Source organism: Microtus pennsylvanicus, chromosome 4 (assembly GCF_037038515.1).
Source record: "Microtus pennsylvanicus isolate mMicPen1 chromosome 4, mMicPen1.hap1, whole genome shotgun sequence".
Taxonomy (NCBI): domain Eukaryota; kingdom Metazoa; phylum Chordata; class Mammalia; order Rodentia; family Cricetidae; genus Microtus; species Microtus pennsylvanicus.
This window is the reverse complement of record NC_134582.1, coordinates 57,032,276-57,058,132: the sequence shown is the minus strand read 5'-3', so window position 1 is coordinate 57,058,132 and position 25,857 is coordinate 57,032,276. Positions and strand designations below refer to the sequence as shown.

At 47.3% G+C, this 25,857-nt stretch overlaps 1 protein-coding gene across 3 annotated transcripts; it reads left to right on the top strand.

Annotated features, from left to right (window-relative positions):
• Positions 1–16,752: 16,752 nt before the first annotated feature.
• Rmp24 (ribonuclease MRP subunit p24) lies at positions 16,753–24,179 on the top strand. 3 transcript variants are annotated; one of them, XM_075969166.1, is made up of 5 exons: positions 16,756–16,907; positions 16,985–17,007; positions 18,817–19,016; positions 21,482–21,681; positions 23,623–24,179. In XM_075969166.1, the coding sequence occupies exons 1-5, from the start codon at positions 16,831–16,833 to the stop codon at positions 23,774–23,776; spliced, it is 654 nt and encodes a 217-aa protein (XP_075825281.1). In that variant the 5' UTR covers positions 16,756–16,830; the 3' UTR covers positions 23,777–24,179. The 3 variants fall into 3 exon arrangements, with proteins under 3 accessions (XP_075825283.1, XP_075825281.1, XP_075825282.1); XM_075969168.1 differs by lacking the exon at positions 21,482–21,681 and having other exon boundaries at positions 16,753–16,907; XM_075969167.1 differs by lacking the exon at positions 16,985–17,007 and having other exon boundaries at positions 16,785–16,907.
• The last annotated feature ends 1,678 nt before the right edge of the window (positions 24,180–25,857 follow it).

The following is a 25,857-nucleotide window of genomic DNA, read 5'->3' as shown; positions in this document are numbered from 1 at the left end:
CCTGAAAAGGGACAGTTCATAGCCACAGAAATGTCAATGATTGCTTAAGCAGGGACAAAGGTAGAAGGTAGCATAGTGATTGATTATAATGGGTAGATGGCTTCATTTAGGACAGGCAACTTCCTCTAAAGCAATGGTAGCTCCAATACCTAAGAACTATTGATTTGAATATTTTAAGTGGGTAAAATATATGGTATATAAGTTATAATCCCAATAAAGCCACTTAGAATTTCATGCAGAAAATGGCATACATAATTTGGAAAGCAATAAAAAAATCAAGTTAGGGCTACCTATGATATGCTGAAACATGCACTAAAGCCTCTTCATTTAAAACAGTAAGGTGCTTGGGCTAGAGAGATGGCTCAACAGTAAGAGCACTGGCTGTCCTTGCAGAGGACCTGAGCTCAGTTCCGAGACCCACACAGTGGCTCACAACCATCTCTAACTCCAGCTCCAGGGGATCCAATGCTCTCCTGGCCTTCAAAGGCATTAGGCACACGTGTGATACACAGACATTCATGCAAACAAAACACTCACACATAAAAAATAAAATAATTTTTAAGAATGATGCCCCTTTGCCTGGCAGAAGAGAGGGTGGTACCCAAGAAATAAATGGCTCGTCCTGCACTCACTAAGCCTGGGAGAACTGTGAGTCCAGCACTGTGCTGGGCTCCAGGGATAGGAGAACAGTTCCTGCCCTGTAGGAGCTCCTGGGTGACTGTCCCCAGGGCTGCCACTAACCCATGCTGCCTGTATACATGAATTATAAAGAGCTCTCTCTTGCATGGACCCAGACCTGTATTGAGGGATGCAACTTGGGTGAATAACGTTGACTGAACAGTAGCCCCACTTGTTCCCCCTGGGTTTTTGTGCAAGGCAGGAACTATACACCCGTGTGCAGCTGCCCTCATGGTTTCTGCATTGCCTGGGTTTGCAACCCTGGCCTCTCTTCATTGGCAAACAAGGCCTGAAACCAGGGACTTAGAATAGCAACCCGCATGCCTAGATTGAGTCTGAAACCCCTACCATGTATACTGCTCACAAGTCAGAGCTTTCCCTGACCAACAGGCAGGACCTAAGAACTGAAGCTTCCACCCAGCTTCTGTCTGTGTCCCAGGCACATGAATCCAGGGTTTCCCGGTCAAGCAGGGTAGAAAGGCTATGGTAGTGACATAGGAAGAGAAAGAAACCCCTTGCCCCAGCACCTGGCTGGGAGTCAGAAACCTCACCACAGTTGACAAAGCCCAGCGGGTCTCTAGAGACAGCATCCCCTTTCGCAAGATAATTTTAAGGATAGATGTTCAAAGCAACAAATGAACCACACTAGCTTAAGGCCAAGATGTTAAGACCCTGAGTTACATCACTGCTCCCTTCTCTCTAAACCCAAGTGATACAAAGAACAGCTTTACAAAAGAAAATTCTTAAAGAGGTCAGTATGCCAGCCATACACATTTGCTTATTTTTTATACTATACTTAAATTTCAAGCTTTGCTTAATCTTTCAACATTTTAACAAATCATACGCTTTGAGTAACATGGCTTCCCAGCCATTTTCCTAGATGCATACTGTCCTTTTCTTAACTCTTTCTTTCTCTCCCTTGAATCTTCTCTCTCCCTCTCTCCCTGTTATTTCTCTCCTCCCTCTCTCCCCCTCCCTCTTTCTCTTCTCTAATTTGTATATTAACCTGAAGTGTATTTTTTTCTCTACTTAATAAACTTACTAACTTTGATCACCCTAGCTCATCCCGAACTTTTTTTCCGGTATAGTCACGTGTGGATCTTTACCTGATGGACGCCTGTCGGAGGGATCCTCTGGCTGTGGCTGTGGCACTGCTGGGCTGTGTCCTTGCCACTGGTGTATCCTCAGAAGCCAGCACCCTCTGAGGGTCAGTCATCCCTCTGTCTGAGCGGCTTCCCCAGTCCTGCCCTGCCCTTTGTGGCCTTGTCCCTTGTCCTCCCCAGAGTACACCTCCACTGAGCTCATCCCCCCCCTCCCTGCCCCGAGCCCAGACAGATGGTTCACACTCACTGGCACAGGCATGCAGCACTGTCTGAAGACAGGACACAATCTAAGTGACCTCACTTACCTTGTGCCCTCACCAAAAGCACACTGGGTCCTACAGACGCAGCAGGGGTGCCAAGAGGAAGACGTGCTAATCAGTCAGCAGTAATTCCTGAGAAGGTGCTATACCTCCTGATGCCCCCATCACCCTCCCCGGTATAGAAACCGCCAAGGCCACCTCGGCCTGGTTTCCCTTATTAGGACAGAGTCTCCAAGTTCCCAATTCTGGGGCGATGGAGGCACTGCGGCCTCATAGCAGCGGGCAGGCTCCTGGGGAGTTCCTTTACTGGCCATTGTTTCTTCCTGGACTGTTTTCTCCCTCGTGCACTTGGGTTTTGGAACACATGGCCAAGCCTCTGGTCTGCAATGGGCACTGAGAAAGCAAAGTCTGCAGACATGGTGCTGCGCAAGGTCAGGGCCCTTTGCGGCGACCCCCTCTGTCCAGCAGAGAAAGGGCGGGGGAGGCAAAGGAAGGAGTCCTGAGGTGTGAAGGTGCATGGTGGAAATAAAAGGCAAAGGCTTTTCCAAACGGAAGCTGAGGGCTTGGGAAGCAGAACGTGGATAGAGTCCAGCCCGGAGTGCAAGCTGCAGCCACGCTCTGGCTGCCATCAGAGCCACAGGGTAGCTGCAGCTTGCCCAGGGGCTCCTACAAAGATGAAGATGGTTTGGACTCTTTTTCCACCCGTGTCTCCATCCTGTTTCCCCAGCCACTACTGGAGGAAGGGCCTGGCCCTGCTCAACCTCACAATGCCCTCAGGCCCCACCCTTCTTCCTCAGAGCACTTCCAGTGAGGCCTTCTGCCCTAGCTGCAATCCCCAAGATCCAAAATGAGGCTTTGACCTGAACAGTTTCTGAGTCCTGAGGTGGGGGTGAGGGGTGCTGAGTGTGTGTGTCAAATATATATTTCCAGGGTTCTCTTTCCCATGAAGCACATTGGTCCCGACTAGCCATTGATTTTAGGCATAGACTGTAACTGGCTGTAAGACAATACTGGTGGTGGTGATAAAAAAAAAGGTTATCTTCTAAAACAAATTGGCAGATTCATTGGTTAATCCAGACCCCTTTCCACAGCTCTTTACAGACTGTATGAGGTGAGGGGGAGGGGGTTGGTGGACATGTTCACGCACACTGTGGAGGTGAGAGGGGATCGAACACAAGTTGTCAGGCTTGGAAGTAAGCATTTTGCCCACCAAGGCATCTTGGCAGCCTGAGAAGGAGCCCAACTCCAACTCTTCTGAGGTTGTGCAGAGACAAGGTGTCCTAGAGCCCGGCTGGGCCAGGAGTGAACAGGGACAACCTGTAGTTCCTGCTGGTCCTCCTGCTCACATCTCCATAGCGACAGAGGTCTCAGGCCTGTGTGACACCTTGGTTTAGGTGCTACAGGAGAAAGGCAGGCCCCAGGTACGCTAAGCTGACGCCTACCAACTCAGCTACATCCCCAGCACCTGTTGTGAGACAGGTTTCCCATAGCTAAGACTGAGCTTGATCCTTCCTCCACCGTCTTCCAAATACAGGGATTCAGGGTGTGAGCCTCCATGCCCAGCTCAACCCCTACCTCTGAATGCCCTTGAGTGCAGATCTCAAGGGAGTGCCAGTGGTTGGTGGGCCCCTAGAACTGCATGGCTCTAGGGGGAACGTATACAAAGAATGTTTGCAGGAAGTTTTCCACCTGCCCCACTCTGGAGGAATCTTGAGACTCATTCTTTCTGGAGTCCTGGCAGAACGAGAGCTTCCTGACAATCCAGAGTGAATCCTAGCTGACAGGTGTACCCAGCCTTGAAGGAGCAAGGCTGAGAACAATCCTCTTGTTCTCTGCTTACCAGCGTGTCAGAGCAGGGGCATGGCAGACCTCCTCCCTGTCTCCCACTCTACCCACCCAACTGGGCGGCACTGGACTTTCTGTGGGGTGACCACTGTAGTCTCCCAGCTGCATGTGGGCCTGACCAGTCTAGTTCAGTTGAGGCATCTCTGCTCCCTTTGCTGAAGTGTTTGTTCCAGGGATACATTCCTGCAGAGAGAATGGCCCAGGCAGAACACTCAGGGTCATGATCAGGGGTGACTAGCAGCTCTCCCCTCTGTGGGCCTGAAGGGAAGCTAGCCCAGAACAGAACCAGAGAAGTAAAGAGAAAACAAGAACCCAGAACCCCAATGCGGCCACACCTAGAGCACAGCAAACAGCTGTGCCCCAAAACCTGGGTCTGAGCTCAAGGCTGAATACTGGAGTGTGTTTCTCATAATGGAAACCAGAAACATCCCAACTGAGACACCACACGTCCTCTGAATTGTTAAGCAACCATTAGGCAGAAGCAGGCTGGGGAGATGGTTGTCTATAAAGTGTTTGCTATGCAAGCATGGGGGGCTGAGTCTGAACCCCCAACACCCACAGAAAAAGCTGGGTGCAGTGGCACACACCTGTCATCCCAGTGTGGAAGGCAGAGACAGGAGGGAGCAGAGGCGTGCTGGCCAGCCTGTCTAACTAAATCGGTGAGCTTCAAGTTCAGAGAGACCCTGCCTCAAAAACTAAGATGAGCAGTTGAGAAAGACACTTGATGCCTCTGCATGCGTGCGTGCACACACACATGCACAGACACACAAACATGTCAACACACACAAACACATGTACACACACATGAACATGCATGTATACACATACACAAACATAGACACACACACTTACCATCTCAGGTGATAAGCTCTGGAAACCGTGGCTTTGAGAGGTGTTAGTCTCAAGACTGACCCAGTAACCGACCCAGGCTATGCTGGAGCCTTGATTGACCCTTAGATCATTCCACCCACACACTGCTTGCACCTCAGAGGATTTGAGTCTAATTACAGAAACTGGCTTATATTCAGGGAGAATTAAAACAATAACCAGTTATTGTGGTGGTTTGGATGAGAATGGCACCCATAGGTGCCATATATTTGAACACTAGTCCCCAGGTAGTTGAACTGTTTGAGAAGAATTAGGAGGTGTGACCTTGCTGAAGGAGGTACGGCCTTGTTGAAGAAAGTGTGCCACTGGGGTGGGCTTTGAGGTTTCAGAAGTCCTTACCAGGTCCAGTCTCTCTCTCTCTCTCTCTCTCTCTCTCTCTCTCTCTCTCTCTCTCTCTCTCTATCTATCTATCTCTCTCTCTCTCCTTTCTCCCCCCTACAGATGAGGATGCAAAGCTCTCGGCCACTGCTCCAGCGCACGCCTGTCTCTCTCCATGATGATAATGGACTTATCCTTTGAAACTGTAAGCAAGCCCCAATTAAATGCTTTCTTTCATACGAGTCACCTTGGACATGGTGTCTCTTCACAGCAATAGAATGGTAACTAAGACAACTATCTAGGAAAAAGACCAATACATCATGAAACCCCAATGAGGGTTAGTTGCTATACTCACACGTTAGCTGGGCACATTCTGCCAGCTAAGGAAAAAATTATGATCTTACTATCTGAAGAAGAAAGGATGCTCTTCCCAGGCAGCCAGCTTGTAAAGCTTAGGCCCTGAATGCTGACATTAGCAGAACCACACTTCAGCTTATCTGTATTTCAAGCAACACCAAAAATGTCAACATTAATCTAAGTGCTGGCAGTGTGCGAATGTCACCGATCCTGGCAGAGAAACGTTCACATCAGCACTTGTAAGAGCGCGCAGCAGGCAGCAGTGAGTTTTCAAAGCAAGCACAGAATACCAGCAGCAGTAGAGGGTGTACTGCGGCTCTGGTCTGTGCAGTCCCTCTGCAGCCTTCTACAGAGGGTTCTGGGAGCCCTGCAGCCCTGGTTCCTGCAAAGGCAAAGAGGCAGGGAAGCAGGGGGATGAATGGGAGGGGATGGTGTGGGAGGCGCTCTCGGCAGGACAGTACAGTGGAAGACAGAAAGCAGTCTTCAGGGATACAAGCTGCCAGGGGTCACCATGCTCCCCACCACACCCAAGAACCACGGAGCAGTAGAGTAGCTGTAGTTACCTTAGGAGAACCAGGGCACATAACTGCTAACAGGAAGACCTTGCATAACCATACCTAGTCTCACCACAAGGTAACTGTGGTGCTATTTTTACCCCTATTACATTGATGAGGACAGTGCTGATTGGCTATCAGCCTCATAACTAGGGGACTGGTCCAAAAGCCCCTTGCTCAGTCCCGTGGCCACATCCATCCTATCTACCCTTCTAGGAGGCAGTTCCCTGTGAGCTGGGCTAGCAGGTCCACCCCTGGGTTTGTGCTGAGCCTTCCCACATCACCACATGCTCCCTCTACAGTGCTCCAGAGATGCAAAATAATGAGCCGGCCCCAGGGAGCTACAGCCCATGGGCACCACAAGCTAATGAGAAACCTGAAGCCTTCGGGCCTTCTGCAGAGGGTTCTGGGAGCCCTGCAGCCCTGGTTCCTGCACACAGCCCAACCGACACAGGCAGCGCCTTCTCCATCTCGTTCTCTCTCTCCACATAGATCATGAGCAGTAGAACCTCTGGTAGAAACGTAAACTGTGATGGCTTGAATAAGAACGCCCCCATAGGTTTATATATTTGAGTTAGTCACCAGAGAGTGGCACTATTTATGAGGATGAGGAAGTATGACCTTCCTGGAGGAACTATTGCCACCAGGGGGTGGCCTTTAAGGTTTCAGAGGCCTAAGCCAGGCCCAGTGGGTCTCTCTTCCTGCTGTCTATGGATCTGGATGTAGAACTCTCAGATGCTTTCCTAATACCATGTCTGCCTATATGCTGTCATGCTTCCTGTCACGCTAGTGATGGGCTAAACCTCTGAAACTGTAAGCAAACCCCAAGGAAATGCCTTCCTTCATAAGAGCTGCTGTGGTGATGGTGTCTCTTCACAGCAACAGAACGGTGGCTAAGACGTCAACTTAGAGAAGGCATCATCCCTGAAGCACACCACAAAGCAAACACGATATTAGGGTTCAGGCCTTTGCTGCTGAAATCTGCCAGGGAGAGAGAGAGAAGCCACAGAGGAGCAGGGTATAGAAGGAATATCTCCAGATCCGCCAAAGGCCAAAGATTTCCACGGACTCCGTCTGTCAAGCTACACAATTTCTGAAGGACAAAGGTGCACTCCAAAGTGAACCTGTGACAGAAGTCACCACACCCTGGGCTTGTTAGACAACTCATGGAGGTCTCAGAGAAAAAAAAATGTGTTTCAGAGTGTTCTTTCACTAACAGGGTGTTGGGGGAGGTCAGTGAGTCGATGGGTCTGAGAAGAGTTGCTTCCAGTTTTCCAGCCAGTGGAGACAAAGTCTCTTCTTTTAGGCAGAAAAAAAAATGACTCTATTGATTCCATTTTCATGTTCTAATGTTATAAGCTCCAGAAGCTATTAAATAAGCAACGGCGGGGGGGTGGTAGCAAGATGGCTCAGTGAGCAAAGGAACTTGCCGCCAACTCTGAAGACCTTCGGAATCCATGTGGTGGAAGGAGAGAACCAACTTCAGCAAGTTGTCCATCAGCCTGCACGTGTGCACCATGACATTTCACTCTGTGCACACCTGTGTGTAACCACACACACCACACATACCACACACACACACACCACACACACATACACACACCACACATACACACACCACACACACACACCACACACACACGCACCACATACCACACACACATACACACCACACACACACACACATATACACCATACATACCACACACACACACCACACATACCACACACACCACACACACACACACCACACACATATATACACCACACACACACGCACCACATACCACACACACATACACACCACACACACACACACACATACACCACACACACACCACACACACACACCACACATACCACACACACCACACACACATACACACCACACACACACACCACACATACCACACACACATACACACCACACACACACACCACACATACCACACACACATACATACCACACACACACACACCACACATACCACATACACATACACACCACACACACACACCACACACACACACACCACACATACCACATACACATACACACCACACACACACACACCACACATACCACATACACATACACACCACACACACACACACCACACATACCACATACACATACACACCACACACACACACACCACACACACACACACCACACATACCACATACACATACACACCACACACACACACACCACACACACACACACCACACATACCACATACACATACACACCACACACACACACACCACACATACCACATACACATACACACCACACACACATACACCACACACACACACACCACACATACCACATACACATACACACCACACACACACACACCACACATGCACACACATGCACACACACACAGGGGTGTTACTGCACCTAGGACTAAGTCCAAGTCAGACTGAATTGAAAATGTGTTGTTGGGCTGGAGAGATGGCTCAGCAGTTAAGAACACTGACTGTTCTTCCAGAGGTCCTGAGTTCAATTCCCAGCAACCACATGGTGGCTCACAACTATCTTTAATGAGATCTGGTGCCCTCTTCTGGGGTGCAGGTATGCACACAGGCAGAACACTGTATACATAATAAATAAATAAATCTTAAAAAAAACTTGATGGAGAAGATTAATCTGCCAGATGTGAATGGCTCACATGAAGTCAGTATGTGTGTGATCTGCAAGAGGTGTGAAAATGTGTTGTTCAAAGCCCCCAGTCTCACAGATTTTCCTCTCAGGCTCCTCTGGCCCCAAGGGAGCAGTCTCTAACTTCCAAGAAAGGCATGGAATAGCCACATGACCTATTTAATAAAAGGGCCTCCTCACGCCTGCTCCCAACTTCCAACCCCGTCCCAGACAGTGAAAATGAGGGACACAGAATAAGAGGAGATATGATCAGATAATTTTCTTCTGAATTCATGATTTTTGTTTTGTTTTGTTTTTAGAGACAGAGTTTCTCTGTGTAGCCTTGGCTGTCCTGACACTCATTCTGTAGAGTCTGGCCTTAAATTCAGAGATCCACCTGCCTCTGCATCTCAAGTGCCAGGATTAAGGGCATGTGCCACCACACCCAGCTTTTTAAAAAGTAATTAAAATAATAATATTTACAATACTTTAAATTAACTCGTTAAATGTAGTAACAATATTGGCAGTAACATTCTCAGTAGGAAAGAACTCTCAATTTTATATGTGAACATCTATGGAAAACTGCCTTTTGATTGACAGGTAACACCTTAACAAGTACTTTTAGGGGCTAGAGAGATGCCTCAGTGGTTAAGAGCACAGACTGCTCTTCCACAGGACCCGAGTCCAGTTCCCAGCACCCATATTAGCACATTAAGTAGTTCACCAGCCCCTGTATCTCCAGCCCCTGTGGGCATCTGTGCTCAAGGGCACATACCCACACACAACACACTCATAGTCATAATTCCTTAAATCATTTTAATCTGGCCTTTGATGATGTCATAAATGCATACAATACATCTTGATCATTTTCACCCAAGATCCTCTTTTCCCCACTCACCCTGGCTGAATCCCTCATTCTGCCCAGCAAGCCCCTGGTTGCTCCTTTTCTGTCACAGTGATAAGACATCCTGACAGAAGCAACTTAAGGGAAAAGGGGTCCTTCAGAGAGGTCGATCCGGCTCACAGATCAAGAAGAGTATGAAGACAAAGCAGTAAGTGCCTGAAGCAGCTGGTCCTGGTCCAAGCGCATCCACGACCAGGAAGCAGAGGGCAATGAATGCTCGCTGCTGCTCACCTTCCTTTCTCCGGTTACACCATCCAGGATGCTGCCAGGGACAGGCCCTACCCACAACAAAACCAGGTCCTGGGAAAGTGAGATTGTAAGGGAACTTGCCATGGAGCCTGACAGCCTAAATCAGACCCCTGAGTCGAACAGCGTGGAAAGAGAACGGACTCCTGAAGGCTCATCTCCCAAGTGATTCTGGGTTGTCGCACTGATAGTCAGCACTAACCACCACATGCAGCTACCGCCTTCATGCCTCTGTTTATTGTTGATAGAGGAAGAAGAGTGGAAGCCAGTGAGTCTAACTAGGGTTGCTGGCATGAGCACGGTGGGGTTATTTATAAGGACATGAGCAACATGGGGACATTTACGCCGCTGAAGAAAAACTACTCCCCTCCCCCCAGCAGCCATTAACTTCCAGTGGCTCTGGGGGAAGAGGAACAGCTAACCGTTTCAAGAAACATCGATCCTCAATCAAACCACTCAGTTGCTAAGTCGCAAGTCACTAAGTGAAACAAAACAGCAAAGGAACAGCCACCATTTACTGAGCACACACAATCTCACAATAATTCTTTAATCTCACAATAATCCTCTGAAATGGAAGTCTCATTTTATAAATGTGGAAACTGAGGCAACAGGCAAAAACACACTCAAGGTCACATGGCCAGGAAGAAGCCTAGCCAGTTCTCTTAAAGCTCAAGGCCAAATCCACCACACCAAAGAGACATTGTTTCTGCTCAGGCATGCACAGGACACCCTGGTACTCCATTGGCCACACTCCTCGAAGGGGCCTCTGTCTGACCTCACAGTGTCGTTATTGGCACACCCACAAACCTGTGCCACCTCCTGCCACACCTGACTGCAGAAGGCTGAGCAGATGCGACAGGACAGGCATGGCAGTAAGGCCAGGCTGACACAGAGCCTGTCCCGCCGGGATCAGGAGCCAGGTGGCCAGACACTGTGGCCAGAGTTGCCAGCATGCCATATGCTTAGGGTAGGCCTGGGCCTGGTGGGCACAGAAACCAGGAGCAGAGCTGGGGCACAACCCAGAGGATGGCACACTGATGCCAAAGCAGGGTGACCATCAAAGAAGACGGTCCTGAGGTCTCTCCCAGTGGAACTTCTATCCCAACCTGCTACCTGCTACCTGGCAGCTGAAGTCTCTGCTACCTCTCTTGCCCATGTGGAGAAGATGGCCACCCTTCCTCTGTGATTGACAGACTTACAGCGGGGCTATAAGCAAAGGGGTCACTGCACAAACCTCACAGTGGGAGGGCCTGGCGTTTGGGGGTGTGGCCGTTCATGTGTCTACACAGTTCAGAAATGACTTCCCTCTCTGACAGTTCTGAGTTGGCTCAGGCTGGGTCTGGCATTCTATGTGGAAGCAACCGGGGCTGGGGCTTGCGCACCCAGGATGTTTCGGGCATGGACTGATGCCTTGACAAGAGTACTGCAGGAGCTAGAGAAAGTCGGGCCTCTGTTACCACGCTGTCCGTCACCCAGCAGCAAGAACTAAGCTGCTCTACTCGACAGCTGAATGCCAAGAAGGGGACACAGAAACAGCAGCCCTTGCTGGGCCTTTCAAAACATTCTAATGGTCAAAGTGGCTTCATAGTGAGTTCCAGGATATCCAGGGCTATGTAGAAAGACCCTGTCTCAAAATACAAAACAAAAACAAACAACAGAAAAGCGGATCATAGAACCAGCTCTGACTTAAAGAAATGAAAAGTAGATTCTACTTCTGTTAGGGAAAGTGGCGTATGTGCCTACAGGGGTTATTGGCAGCTGTTTTTGCGGACAATCTGCCACAAAAGATACAAGCAGACCAATTAATTGTGCAGACTTATCTGCCTTTATTTCTCCTTATCCCTGCTTGGAATGTAGGTGTGGTGACTGGAACTTCAGCAGTCCTCTTGTGTCTGTGAGGCAACCTGGTATATGAGAGCTGCCCACTGAGGAAAGGAGAGAAGGAGGAACGTTTCCCCCAGAGGATCTGTCCCACCAGGTACAACTCCTTCCAGAGCTACCTGACACGCACAAAGCTTATTTGGTTTCTCCATTATACAAAATACAGTGTGCTCAGCTGCATGTGGACAGCTAAGGGAAGGAATCACAGATGCAGCATTTCCTAGTCTAAAAATCTGTCTCTAGGTACAGAGGCTGACCAGGTGGTGCAGTGCTTGCTTAGCTCCCAAGAAGCCCCAGTCTTGACCCCTAGCACCACATAAAACTGGGCGTGGTGCCCTCAGGAGGTAGAGGCGGGAGGATCAGGATAGTCAAAACAACCTCCTCAGCAACATATAGGATGTGAGGCCTAGCCTGAGCTACAAGAGACCCTGTTTCCAAAACCAGATGAGCTGGAGTGACGGCTTAGCCAGGAGTGACTGGTGCGCAAACAGGATCTGAGTTTGGATCCTGTCACCGGCAAAAACCGACTGCTGCAGTTTGTACCAAAAAATGCCGAGTGTGTGGCATGGGGACAGGACAGGTGGGTCCCCGACTTACTGGCCACCTAGCTAAGATAAAACACTAAGAGATTCAAAACTAAAGTGACCTCGCCGCCTGGTTTAGAGCCCCCCCTGCTCTTTCAGAGGACCCAGCTGTGACCTTCCAGCACCACACAGCAGCTCACAACTGTCTGTACTCCCTGGGCACCAGGCATGATGTAGTGCACAGATAAACATGTCCGCAAAACACCCGTGCTCATAAAAAATATTTTTACAGTAAAATAAGGTATAGAAGCGATTGGGCAAGACATTCTGACCTCAGCCTCTGGCCTTCAGATGTGCAGGCTGATGAACCCGTACAGATGTACACACAGGCACCACACACTCCCAAGTACAAGGTCATCCTCGGGCTCAGAGCAAGTTCAAGGCTACCCTGGACCACGTGAGTGATGATTATAAAATACATTCGCTCTAATCCTGAGTAACTGTGAATTTTTATTCAAGCCAAAGATTTGGTGGTGAGGTTTGGGGAACCCTGGGTTTGTAGGAGAAGATGCTAGGCCGGTCCTATTCTTTCGTATACCCGCTGCTGGAGGAGAGACTCCTTTACAGCCTTGCTACCACAGCGGAGGGAGCTTCGGAGCCCGGAGCCCGGAGCCCGTTCCTGGCACGGCACTCAGGGGGAAACAGCAGGGAAAGTTCAACCCGGGTAATCAAACCCACACTCCTGCCTCCCACGGCTCCCTCGCTGTCAACCACCCCCTCTCATCGCTGATCTCTACTGCCACCATCTGAGAAACTTCACTTCTTCCGAATTCACACAACCGACAAATGTCTGAAGCAAGAACAGGTGTGCCCAGGGGACCCCACAGCCGCCAAGTCTAGCAAGGGAAGCAAGCTGGGGACTGCAGATGAGAGTGGAGCACACAGGAGGGCTCTGCCAGGACCCTCTAGCCTCCAGCAGCGACACCGGGGAAGGATGGCTGCCCAGCAGAACCGATTTCTTTCGCGGTGGCTGAACTTGCCTCTGCTATCATTTCACTCGTTTTCGTGTAGAGGTTGGCAAAACTTTTGCATATATTTCAAGTTATTGAAATAGTTTATTGCCCCCCATCTATTTTCAAAGAGCGGTTAGCTATCTAAAAACAAATGATCCCTTTCTGAATATATTTAAATATAATTAGAGAGGCACGGCTGCTGCACACGGTATTATGAGACATCGTGTAAACAAATTATTCACCGTGCGGGTTGACAAGATCTTGGGGTCCTGCAGTCTAATTTTTAACATTAATGGCTTTTCAGAAATATCCCGGGGCACAGAAAAACACAGCACCGGGCAGCCGACCTCCACATCCCTGTAGAGCTTCGTACCTTCCCTTGCGGTTCCGCCCCGAGCAAACCTGTTGCCTGCGTGCGGGCCTCCTGCTCCCCGGGCCGGGTGACCGGCTTACAGCGTCGGTGGTAACAGGTGGACTCGGACCTGCGCGGACTCCCGCTCTCCCGTCCCGCGTCGGCGGAGCTGCAGGTCTAGCCGGCTGCTGTCGGGCTGTTTGTTCCCCGGGCTAACCTCCCACCCCGCTGCACGTTCTCTTCCCGTGCAATCTCTCCGTCTGTTTCTGCTTCCATCCACTGTGTCTGGAAACGTCCTCGGAGCAGGTCCGTGTCTCCCTTTCCATAGCTCACTGATCCAGGCTCCGCACTGCTCACCACAGTCCAAGCCGAGGTCCTCGACGTAATTCTTCACACCCGTTCTAATAAATAGCGGTTCTCCAGCCCCCTCACGGACCCGCGTACTAGCGTGATTGTTTTTTTTACCGTTTATACCACATCTCCTTGGCAGAAGGGTCCTTTCCGCGATCTATGCCCAGGGCTGCAGCCCGGATCCTTCAGCACTCGGACTGCCCGCGTCCTCCGCCCGGCCCTGGCCACGACTTGGGGGGAATGGACTGGGCTCCGGGGATGCGCGGTGAAGCTGGCCCGGGATCGCGCTCGAACCACGGAGGATTCTCGCCGGGATCGCGCTCGTACCCCAGAGGATGCTTACCTACCTGGTTCGCACTCGGCCCGGATACCGGGATCCCAATAGGACCTGGGCTCCGTCCCTCAGGATTACACTCGGACTCGCCTTCAGGGTCCGCCAGCTCCAGAGAATGCTTTGCTAGGCAGCAGTGTCAGGGGCTGGGCGGTCAGCAGGGAGTCCCAACCAAGTTATCCCTCGTATCTCTTTTGAGGGGAGTTGCCGAGAGTCTGTGCACCGACCTGGCTGAGCCTGAGCGGTCCGAGCTTACCCGCCCACAGACCGGGCTCTCCCTGGTGCTCTTGGTTGCCTCTCCTCGGTAAGAGAATTTGCGCCTCGCGGGGACCCACGCGAAACTAAACTATTTTTTCCCTCTGCTGGTGACTGTCAGGAACTGCAAGCGAGCGAAGAAATGCAGAAAGGTTTGCTTCCCTGCTGGCCGCTCACCTGGGGGGGGGGGGGGTGTCTTCCATCCACTACCGGCTTTGGAAATGCGCACTACTTGTAAACGGATTATTCTGTTGTACTGTGTTTTGTTCTATAAGCCACATTAAGAAAATGCAATTCATTTTTAGAGTCGTTTCTCCATCTTATTTTAAAGATTTATTTATTTTGTTGTGTATGTATGTAGGGGTGTTTTGCCTACGTTTGTCTGTGCACTACAAGCATGCCTGGTGACCAAAGAGTCCAGAAGAGGTCAACAGATCCCCTGAATCTTGAGTTACAGGTGGTTATGAGCTGCTGGTCTACAAAGCGAGTTCCAGGACATTCGGAGCTACACAGAGAAACCCTGTCTCGAAAAATAAAACAAAACAAATTAAAATAAAAAAACAATAAAAGAAGAAGAAGGAAAACTAGAGTTCCCTTCTGGCATTTATGGCCAGAGAACCAAGGACATTTCTGGAGAAGCCATATTTTGATTTTTGGGTTTTATCTCTTCCTGGACTCATAATGTGTGAGATAACCCTCTCAGGAAATGCTGGACCTGGTAGTGCAAAGTCATGGTTTGTGGCTCGTGGAGGGAGCTGTTGACCTGAGAGCAGAGCAGTGGGAAGTGGTGGAAAGAGGAATCAGGGGCTGGGGGTCAGGATCCGAGGGGGGAAGTATGCTGGACACCTGGGCAGGTCTGTGTGGACAATCAGGACAGTTATTTTAGCGACTCTGCCACTGAGAAAACAGGTGAGAAGTCAAGCAGAGCTGCCAAGCAGGCATTTGAATACAGGAGAGTGGTCTCAGAGAGGAAAGAGGCAGGGGAAGGACAGGATGATGGAAAGTAGAGGAGGTGTGATTCTCCCTTCTTTTCTGCCTTACGGGCTGGTGAAAGGGACCACAGTCTGGAAACAGATGTGGTGTGGTGGCTCACACTTGTCATCTTGGGGCTCAGTCAGCTGAGGCAAAAAGTAGGGTAAGATAAAGAAGAGGCTGGACTACTGAGTGAGTCTGAGGACACCCTGGACTACAAGGTATGTCTCTACCTCAAGAAAGGAAAAAACTATTTCTTTAAGATGAAGTGGCATTGCATTTATGCTCTGGGTTTGTTATGAAGATCAATAAGTTAACAATACATGTTAGCGTGTTAAGAAAAGCGCCTAGCAGTCATGCTCATTACAAACCGTTCTCCATTATATTTCAAATGAGAAAAGGCCGGGGTCTATGAAGAAAGGCCTTAACATAACTTGCTGACTTGCTGTTCATCTTGAAAAAAAATCAGATGTTTTACTTTACACTTAAGAAAAAAAATCACACTTGATATCAGTTAAAGAATATGCATGACAGGCTGGCGTGGTGGTGCTTGCCTTTAATCCCAGCACTCAGGAGGCAAGCAAATATGAGAGTTGGAGGCCATCCTGGTCTACATAGTGAGTTCCAGGACACCCAGAGCTATGAAGAAAGACTCTGTCTCAAAAAATTAAATTAGTAAAGTGAACTCATAAAAAAAAGTGCGTGAAATAAATCAAACTAGGGCTGGAGAAATGTCTTGGCCATTAAGGGCATATGCTGGATTAGCATTTAAGAGCACTAATTGTTCTTGCAGGGGGACCGGGTTTTTTTCCCCAGCAACCACGTGGCAGCTCTAGCTCCAGTTCCAAGGGAAGGGATACCTTCTGACTTCCCCAGGTACAGCACACAAGAGATGCACATACATACACGCAGGCAAACACCCATGCACATAATATATAAATCAGAGAGAGAGAGGGAGGGAGGGAGGGAGAAAGGGAGGGAGGGAGGGAGGACAAACTAGAAGAGTAAAGAAAACCACCTGGATGGCAGTTAACTGATTAATGTTATTAAATTACCCAGATCTTGACTTGATGGTTAGAAGAAGCAAAACAAGAATGAAGTCAGTGAGATTAGTGGAGCCTTGGGCTCGGGAAGTTCCGGGCACAAGAACTTCACTTTGGATGTTACAGGGGACCACGTCAAAACCAGAGGACGAACTCCCGGCGTGAAACCGAGAAGATGGGAACTTCAAAATCGCGAGTGCGTGTTTCCGGAGGGAGTTTGAATACGGAGGCCCACAATGGTTACACACGAAAGCTGACTTCCGGCGTGGTCTTTCGCGGCGTCTCGGCGGCCGGGCGCGCTAGCTATGCGGCAGAAGCACTACCTTGAAGCGGCGGCTCGCGGCCTGGTGGAAAGCTGCCCAGGCCAGGCCCGCTACCTCCTGTAGGAGAGGGACGGAGGGCGGGCGGGCGGGAGGGCGGCCACGGTGTCCCGGCCTCATTCCTTGATCTGTTTTGCAGCTGGGCCTACAATTCGACACACGGTAGGAGAACGGCGGCTGCTGCGGCTTCAGCCCATGTCCCCCAGCTCTGCGCCATTCCGACATTCCAGTGATCCAAAAGAGAAGGCCGATCGACTTGTCTCATAGAAAAAACAAAGGCCTAGGTTTCTCAGTTGCACGAAAAACCTAAGTTCCAAACTCTTTAATATGTCTTAACCCTTACCATTTGACACATTGGTCAGGCTTTTTTTAAAATGTGTTTTTGTGCTTTGCCTGCCTGTATATCAGGGCACCACGTGCGTGCCTGGTGTGGCAGGAACCAGAAGAGGGCGTCAGATCCACTGGAAGTTACAGCTGGTTGTGAACTTCTCCGTGGGTGCTGGGAATTAAACCCGAGTCTTCTGCTAGAACGGCAAATACTCCTAACGCTCCAGTCCCTTGATCAGTTTTTATTTTAAAATTTTATTCTATTAAGTGTGCAAATTTTGCCCTATGTCTGTACCACTTGGGAGCCTGGTGACCAGAAGAGGAGGGTGAATCCCTAGAACTGGAGTTACCGGCAAGTGTGAGCTGTGTAAAGTGGGTGCTGGGAATCGAACCTGCGTTCTTTGGAAGAGCCATCTCTCTAGCCCACACATTGTGTGTTTGTGTTTCCAAGAGCATGAACGTTCAGAAGTCAGAGAGCTTTGGGAATACACTCTGTCTTGCTAGAGGGGTTCCTGGAGATGGAACTCTGTGCCGTGACCCACAGAACCATCTCAATAGCACACTGATGTTTCAGGGGTTCCCACCGGTCTTCCAGGAATCGACTTCTTGCTCCTGTATTTGACTATACTTTGTTGGTTCTCCTAATCTTCCAAGATCCAAATACTGTGTCCCTAGAACTCAGTTCTTAGATGACAGTTTGTCATTCATTCTTAGGGTTGGGTAGAGTATACTGAGACATTCCTGATTCCAGCCTAGATATCTCCTCCAGATTCTACACTCATGATCTCACTGCCTTCCTAGCTTTTTTTTTTTTAAAATGACTAGTTCTTCCCACCAGAGTAAACTGATCCTGTTCTTTCTGTGAAGCCATTCTTTACTCCCTAACATCTCTCCTTGGTCCTTCTTATGTCAGCAAATCACATTGGCTTTAAAATATCTCCCCATTTTTACATCCATTGCTTCCAACCTGGTCCAAACAATTACTGTTCCTCTCCTGAATTGCTACTAACTGCATTCCTGCAGCCTGTTTCTAAGCCAGCATGCCAAATAACCTTTCTGACATACTTCATCTGTTCACTTGACTCCAGCCACACCAGACCTACTTGCTGTTGTATTCCAGGGCTTCCCCGAATGCCTTAGCATGCCTGGAACTCTACTTACTGCCTGCTGTCATTTCTCTCTGCAAACCACCTTCTTTAGTTACAATAACAGGACCAACCTCTAATCCCCTCCCTTAGCCCCACCCCCTGGCCCAGCACTTTGATGTTGTTTGTCATCTGGTTGTCCATTGTTCACAGTACCCAAAAAAATACTGGTTGTACTAATATGAAAGGAAGGGAGGGAGGAAAAACCCCTGTGCAGTTTAAGTGTGGTAAATGTATTGATAACGAAGCAACAAATGAGCAAAGTAGTAAAGGCCAGCGGCCTGCCTGTACGTTGCTGAAGGAGTAGATGGAGGGAATTAGAGAATGTTGTAAAGTACATCATTGCCAGTTTGCTTTTATGAATTTTCGTATCTGGAGTTTGCTTCAAGAGACTGTATCTGTTGATATCATGGGTATATTTATCTTTTTCCCATTTATGATACCATTTGTTTGAGGTAACAAACATGCTCACTTGTGAATTTGGTTTATGTAATTGTAGAGGAAAACAGCACTTTTGAAGAAACATGTCCACACTGCTTCCAGTTGTTGGTTCTGGATAACTCTAGAGTGCGCCTCAAACCCAAGGCCAAAATGACACCCAAGATACAGAAACTCCTTAATCGAGAAGCAAGAAATTATACACTCAGTTTTAAAGAAGCAAAGCTGTTGAGAAAGTACAAAGACTCCACAAGTGTTCTGGTAAGGTTGCAGCTCTAGGACATATGGTTTTATTTTGTCTTCCATCCCTTAGGTCAGAAACCAGCCTGCCAGCATCTGGACTGTTAAGGGCACACACACACACAGTGTTTCTGTAACAGCAGTTCACCAAGGGCACAGTTTACTTTTATTATTTAGAGACAGGGTTCTCTTATGTAGCCCTAGCCATTGTAGAACTCATGGCCTCAAACTCAGAGATCCACCTGCCTCTGCCTCCTGAGTGCTGGGATTAAAGGTGTGTGCCACTACACCAGCTAGTTTATTTTTTTATTCATTTTTTTTAATTTTTTTTTTTTTTTTTGGATTTTCGAGACAGGGTTTCTTCGTAGCTTTTGGTTCCTGTCCTGGAACTAGCTCTTCTAGAACAGGCTGGCCTTGAACTCACAGAGATCCAGAGATCCGCCTGCCTCAGCCTCCCGAGTACTGGGATTAAAGGCGCGCGCCACCACCGCCCGGTTTATTTTTATTTTTGATAACTGCCTGAAAACAAGTGACGAACGAGCTTACCTGTGCTCACGTCACTGTTTTCCAGTGTAACTCACAGGATTGGGCGCCACTTAATCCTTCCTTTGGCGACACTACCCTTGTGTATACCCTTGTGTACAGTCCAATGTCAGCATGTAGTACTTGTCCACCTGGCAAAGTGTTTAGTATCAGGAATACAACAAAAATTCCCTAGGGCTTACAAGATGAAGCCCACATCAGATATGTTTTATATCTTGCATGCTCTGTGTGAACATTATCAGCCTACTCAAGTACATGTAGGCACTGGATATTACTATAGCTTAGGTCTGGCCTAAACTGCAGCCAAAACTGGCCTTAAACCCACTGTGTGGCTTAGGCTGATTTCACCTATGAGCTTCCTGCCACAGGAAATTGTTAGAAAACATCGCTGCAACATATGTGGAAAATGTTCCTATAGGAAGGTAAGTCTTCTGATGTTTTACTTTGCTGAAGTTTTAGTTAGCGATCACTAGAAAGGCTCAGGATGTTTAGCTAATTTACTTAATCTGTATGCAATCTTTTCCCAAAAACTATGAGGCAGCAGGCCTTTATGCAAATTGCTATAGACACTTCTACTGCTGTGATAAAACACCACGACCAAGGCAGTTTATAAAAGAAAGTGTTTAATTAGGCTTACGGTTCCAGGACTAGACTCCATAGTGGCCGAATGAAGGAACAGCTGAGGGCTCACATCTTGATTCACAACCTTGAGGCAGAGAGAGACACTGGGAGTCACCGTCTTTTGAAACTTCAAAGCCCACCCCCAGTAACACTTCCTCCAGCAAGGCTAACATCCTAATCCTTCCCAAACAGTTACTCCAACTGGATTTCAAGCATGTGAGCCTATGGGGCTGTTCTCACTCAAACCACCACACAGATCTTCATTTGCATCTTTGTCTGTGTTTGAAATCTGAGTACCTCAGATTTATATTCTACTGAGTCATGAGCTATATAGAAAAGGCATTTAAGTACCAAGTGGACCATGTCTTAACAATACATCCTACTGGGGCTGGAGAGATGGTTCAGCAGCTAAAAACATGTGCTGCTTGTTAGTTCCCAGCAGCCATTCCAACACAACCTTTTGTACCATTTTTTGGCCTCTTCATGGGACCAGTCATGTACATGGTACACATATATTTGTATGGACAAACATCCATATATATAAAACAAAACAAATATTAAATCTGAACCCTATAAGAGAGTTAACTTCTAGAAGCAATAATGGAAACTGAAAGGTTTTTGCAGTCATACCAACATTTACAGAATCACTATGGATCTTAAGGCACTACTTAAAATGTCAGCAATCTGCCATGTTTTATTGGGAAAATAAATCTAAAATATACCATAAAGGAATCTTTACTGCTGTTACAAAGACTAGCCAAATGTTAGTGTCTGGTCTCCAAAACCCAGTTCCCACACAAACCAGTTTCATGTTGAAGAAGTACAGCTTATTATATTTTTTTTTAATTATTTTATTTTGAGATAAACCATTTCCCCCTTCCCTTTCCTCCTTCCATACCTCCCATGTACCTATTGCTCTTTCAAATTCATGGACTCTTTTGTTTGTTACATGCATATATGTATGTACATATATATTCCTAAATATAACCTGCTATGTGTATGTACATTTTCAAGACTGGGCATTTAGTATTAGATAGCCAGTTGGTGCGCTCTTCCCTGGGGAAGACTATTCCTCCTGCTTTCCACATTTCTTAGTTGCCTATAGTTCTTTGTATAGCACTTTAAATATAACTATTTAGCCTATACCCTCTTATTAGCAATTCTGTTGTTTTTAATCTGTCTTGTCAGATTCCTCCTGGTAGACTGGGGGTAGCCTCTGTGCTAACTTGCTTCTGTCATACTGACATAGAACCTGAGGATACCCGTGGTTTACTGAGTTACATTACCAGAGAACTCATGGCACCAACTTCTTTTTGTGGTAGCTGGTTACCTGTAGAACATGCAACAAAACAGTGAAACACCATGGCAAGAGTAGAAGCTTCCTGTCAGCACTGAAGAGCAACGCAGCCACTGCTACAAACAAAGCCAACCTGAAAACACCAAAGAGAAATACCCCAGGCTCCACGCACCCAAGTCATAAGACGTCTGATTCCAAAGGCAAAAGCCCCTCTTTGACTTTCAGGTACCTTAATTTGTTAGCTGCTATGAAGTATGAAATATCACTTAATATGCACTCTTGAGTATTCCGTGTGTTACAGGCCTTGGCACATTTTCTTTTGTTGTTGTTGTTTGTTTTTTGAGACAGGGTTTCCTCTGTTGATTTGGAACCTGTCCTGGAATTCACTTTGTAGACCAGGCTGGCCTCGAACTCACAGAGATCCACCTGCCTCTGCTTCCTGAGTGCTGGGATTAAAGGTGTGTGCCACCACTGCCCAGCTTCTTGGCACATTTTCTTCAGGAGCCTTTTGTTTCTAATCCTCAACTCTTAAGTCGGTGCATGTGACTTCTATGTCGTCTCTCTTAGCAGCTGACATACACCCACAGCCAACTTTACCAAGGCTTTCCTCCCTCCTGTTTAACTCTGGACAAAATGCCCTCCTATACAAACTCATTAAAATGGCAGGAGGATCACTAGCTTCTACACCTTAGTCTTTTTTTTTTTTTTTTTTTTTTTTGGTTTTTCAAGACAGGGTTTCTCTGTGGCTTTGGAACCTGTCCTGGAACTAGTGTAGACCAGGCTGGCCTCGAAGTCACAGAAACCCACCTGCCTCTGCCTCCCGAGTGCTGGGATTAAAGGTGTGTGCCAACACTGCCTGGCTCTTTTTTTTTTTTGGTTTAACCTTAGTCTTTATTACCAGTTTCTACCTGTTCTTTCCTGCTGCTGCTGTCCTCGGTGACTTTTTATGAGGACTATGGCAGTGATCTCCTGATGAAGACCTGGCTAACATGCAGCTCTGTCAGTAGCATTTAACCCTGACTCTGTGGCACGGGTCAAATACGTGATCATGGCTTCCCAGCCCCGCTCCTGCCTGCCCATTGTGTCCTTGGCTTACTCTGTGCCACCAAACCTGAAGCCCTCACACCATGTCTCCAAACTGTACCACTTTGCTTTGTCACAAATGCTCGTTGGAATCTAACTGAATGGAGATTTGCCAGAGATGGGAGTTCTCATTCTAGGACCCTCAGGACTGTCACTGCAGTCATAAACTTAAATGCCACTCCAAAGATACTGTGGGAAGAATTTAGAGTATTTTCTTACAAAAGAAACTGAAATATCTTGAGCATAAACAACAAAATCTAGCAAGGACTGAGTTATTTCTGTTCAATGTTTGAAATTTCTATTGAGTTCAAAGTTTATGATACTGAGTTAAAATGTCCAGTCTACTTTTATGTGTATTATTGATTTTAGTCAGTATTTGTATAAGAATTCAACAGAAAATGTCACTTTTTGTATAAATATGGATAAAAGAAAATGTGGCATATTTAAAACAATTTAGTTGCATCTGGGGTACTGGGGACAGGGTTCAGTTGGTAGTCGGTAAGCACAAAGACCTGAGCTCAGATCCCCAGCACCCACAAGAACACTCATACTACATGGTGAACGGCTTCTTCTCTGGATGTCTGTGGAGTGTGCCATATGCACCTGGCACCACCTGAAAGAACCAGAATGTAGACCTGTTAGGCTGGTGCCTGTCTGTGGCACTGCCAGTCTAATGGGGAAGACATGGTGGAATGGTGCCTCCCAAGCCTTTCACTGTTGAGGAATGACGTGGTCTTCAGTTGTAAGGATGGAATGTTCTTAAAGTTCTCACTTAGAATTGTCATGAATCCTGCAATCAGGTGGGAAGACTACTCAGCCTGATAACATTACCTCCTGGTTTATTTTTCGGGTATCATAGGTACTTCTAGAACCATCCAGTGCGCCTCCTAAATGGTGTCAGAACCTGATATTCCAAGAGGTTTTCGTTGTTGTTAATGAGAATTACTATGATGAGGACAGCCAGTGCCCATAGAGAGCTGAAATTCATGTGGTTTGCTGAGTAGAAGATGCTGGGAGGAGTTCTCTACAGAAGAATGTTTGTCCTTTGGCAATGTGTGAACCGTAGTCATTCTCTCGTTTCAGAACACCTGCATCTGGACAGTCAACACCCATCTGCTCCTCAAGGAGTGGGAGCAAAAGAAAGAAACACTTCTCTCAACTAAAAGCGCTGCTTAGTCAGAGTGCATCTGAGAAGAACCCGAAGCTGGACTTCAGGCACTTCTTATCTTCTCTGTGAAGAGAATGGCCTTTGAAAAGGACTGCCCAGTGCAGGTTCTCAGACTCGAGTTCGTTAACAGCCTTTGTCTTCTCTTGGATTTTTGAGCACATGGAGACTTGGTCCAAAAACAAGCTCTTGGCATCCTTTGGTACTTATGCAGAAAATGCCTCATTAAATCAAGTGACTGGGACTCCCCTGGTAAATGTGAAGATGAAATACAAAAGAGCAGACCAGAGAGATGGCTCAAGGGTAAAGACACTGGGGCCATGCCTGACACACAAGGCAGAGAGAACCCACGCTACCAGTTGTTTCTGACATGCACATGAGTGCCCCCCCATATACAAAGAGTCAATGTAATAAAGGGTTGAGGGTTTAAGAAACTATTGACGGTTCTTACAATAAAGGTATAGTGGATTTTGAATGGTAGCATTTATTTCATTTTTAAGTTTTTATTGTCATTTATTTCTGAAGGAAACAAAGGTCTTCAACATAAAATAAAAAGGACGATTTCTTTCAGCAGCATACAAAAAAAAAAAAGCCTGTATTTTAAAAAATATTTTCAAATTTAGGCCAGGCCACCGGTGGTGGCGCACGCCTTTAATCCCAGCACTCAGGAGGCAGAGGCAGGCTGATATCTGTGAGTTTGAGGCCAGCCTGGTCTACAAGAGCTAGTTCCAGGACAGGCTCCAAAGCTACTGAGAAACCCTGTCTTGAAAAGCCAAAAACAAAACAAAACCTTTAGTGTAATGTAGTATGGTATCATAAATATGGTCTAGATCCACACGGTGCACCAGTGTGACAAAGACAGAAATCAAAGCAAGAAAAAAACAAGTAATATTTTAGACAAATGATGTCTGATAAATGTCTAAAGTCTCTGAAATGACAGATAACAAGCACTGGAATATTCAGGCCATGAACTGCCAAAAATAGACCTCATAAATGTCTTATTTCACATATGGCCAAGTAACATCTAAAACTAAAATTGCATGCCTACCACACTGGTTTATTTGAAAAAGTGATTATTTCACTGACTATAAAGATGTTAAAAATATTCCAAGAGGGCTGGAAGGATGACCAGTAAGCAGAAGCACTTACCGCCAGACGACGGCCTGGGTAATCCCTGGGACCCACATGGTGGAATGGGGGGGCCGACCCCTACAAGTGCTATGTGTATAACCGCACGAGGACTGGAGACAGTGCAGTGATTAAGAGCACTTACTGCTCTTGCAGAGGGCCCAGGTTTGCTAGCACTATATGGTGCCTCACATCCATCCAGAACTCCAGTTCCAGGAAATCAGATGCCCTCTTTTGATCCCCCTGGGCATTAGGCATGCACTTAGTACACAGACATGCAAGCAGGCAAACACTAAGATGTAAATATATCTAAAAAAAAAATCCATAATGAAAATTCTTTCCTAAATTGTAAGACATTCCTCTAAATACTGTTATTAAGTGGTATGCTCTAAAGTGTGTACTACTTAAAAACTGCTTCTTAACTCTGGCACTGCACCATATCACTAGAAGTGCTGCTGAAGAGAAAAACCACGTTAAGAATCAGTAAGCTGTCACTGGAAGTTAGCTTTCTATAAGTTCACAGTGGGGAATTAGATGACTGGAAAGGACCTTGCTTTATGCTACTGATTTAAAATTTTACTGTTTAATGAGCATAAAAGGAAGCAAAGAGACAGGGGCTAACAACTGTTGTCTGTCTTCCTTAATGCTACTAAAGACATTTAGACTAGCTCCTCAAACAGAACGCTAAACATGTTGCTATCTTGGGCGTCTATGCCAATAGGCAGGTACATGATGAACTGGCCGGGAAGCTCACCTGAGGCCCTACAACACTCACATACCAGCTCAAAACCAGATGAAAAGTGTTAACTGCAGCTCAGATCTGAAAACCACAACCAAACCCCACTCCCCTACTTATGGCAGTATAGTGAATATAATGAGATTACACAATAGCACTGGGAGTGGTTTAACAGCTTGGTCTCAGGAAGAATTTGCTGCCTATAATCCCAGAACTCTGGAAGACTGTGAGTTCAAGGCCAGCCTGAACTGTATAGTGAGACTCTGTGAGAACAAGCAATAGTAAAAAG

Excerpts from the sequence above, each read along its gene's own strand:
- Rmp24 (XM_075969166.1), top strand. The coding sequence starts at position 16,831 with ATGCGGCAGAAGCACTACCTTGAAGCGGCGGCTCGCGGCCTGGTGGAA. Across the intron at positions 19,017-21,481 it reads AAGACTCCACAAGTGTTCTG|CTGGTTACCTGTAGAACATG; the intron begins GTAAGGTTGCAG and ends TTTTTGTGGTAG. Across the intron at positions 21,682-23,622 it reads AGCCCCTCTTTGACTTTCAG|AACACCTGCATCTGGACAGT; the intron begins GTACCTTAATTT and ends CTCTCGTTTCAG.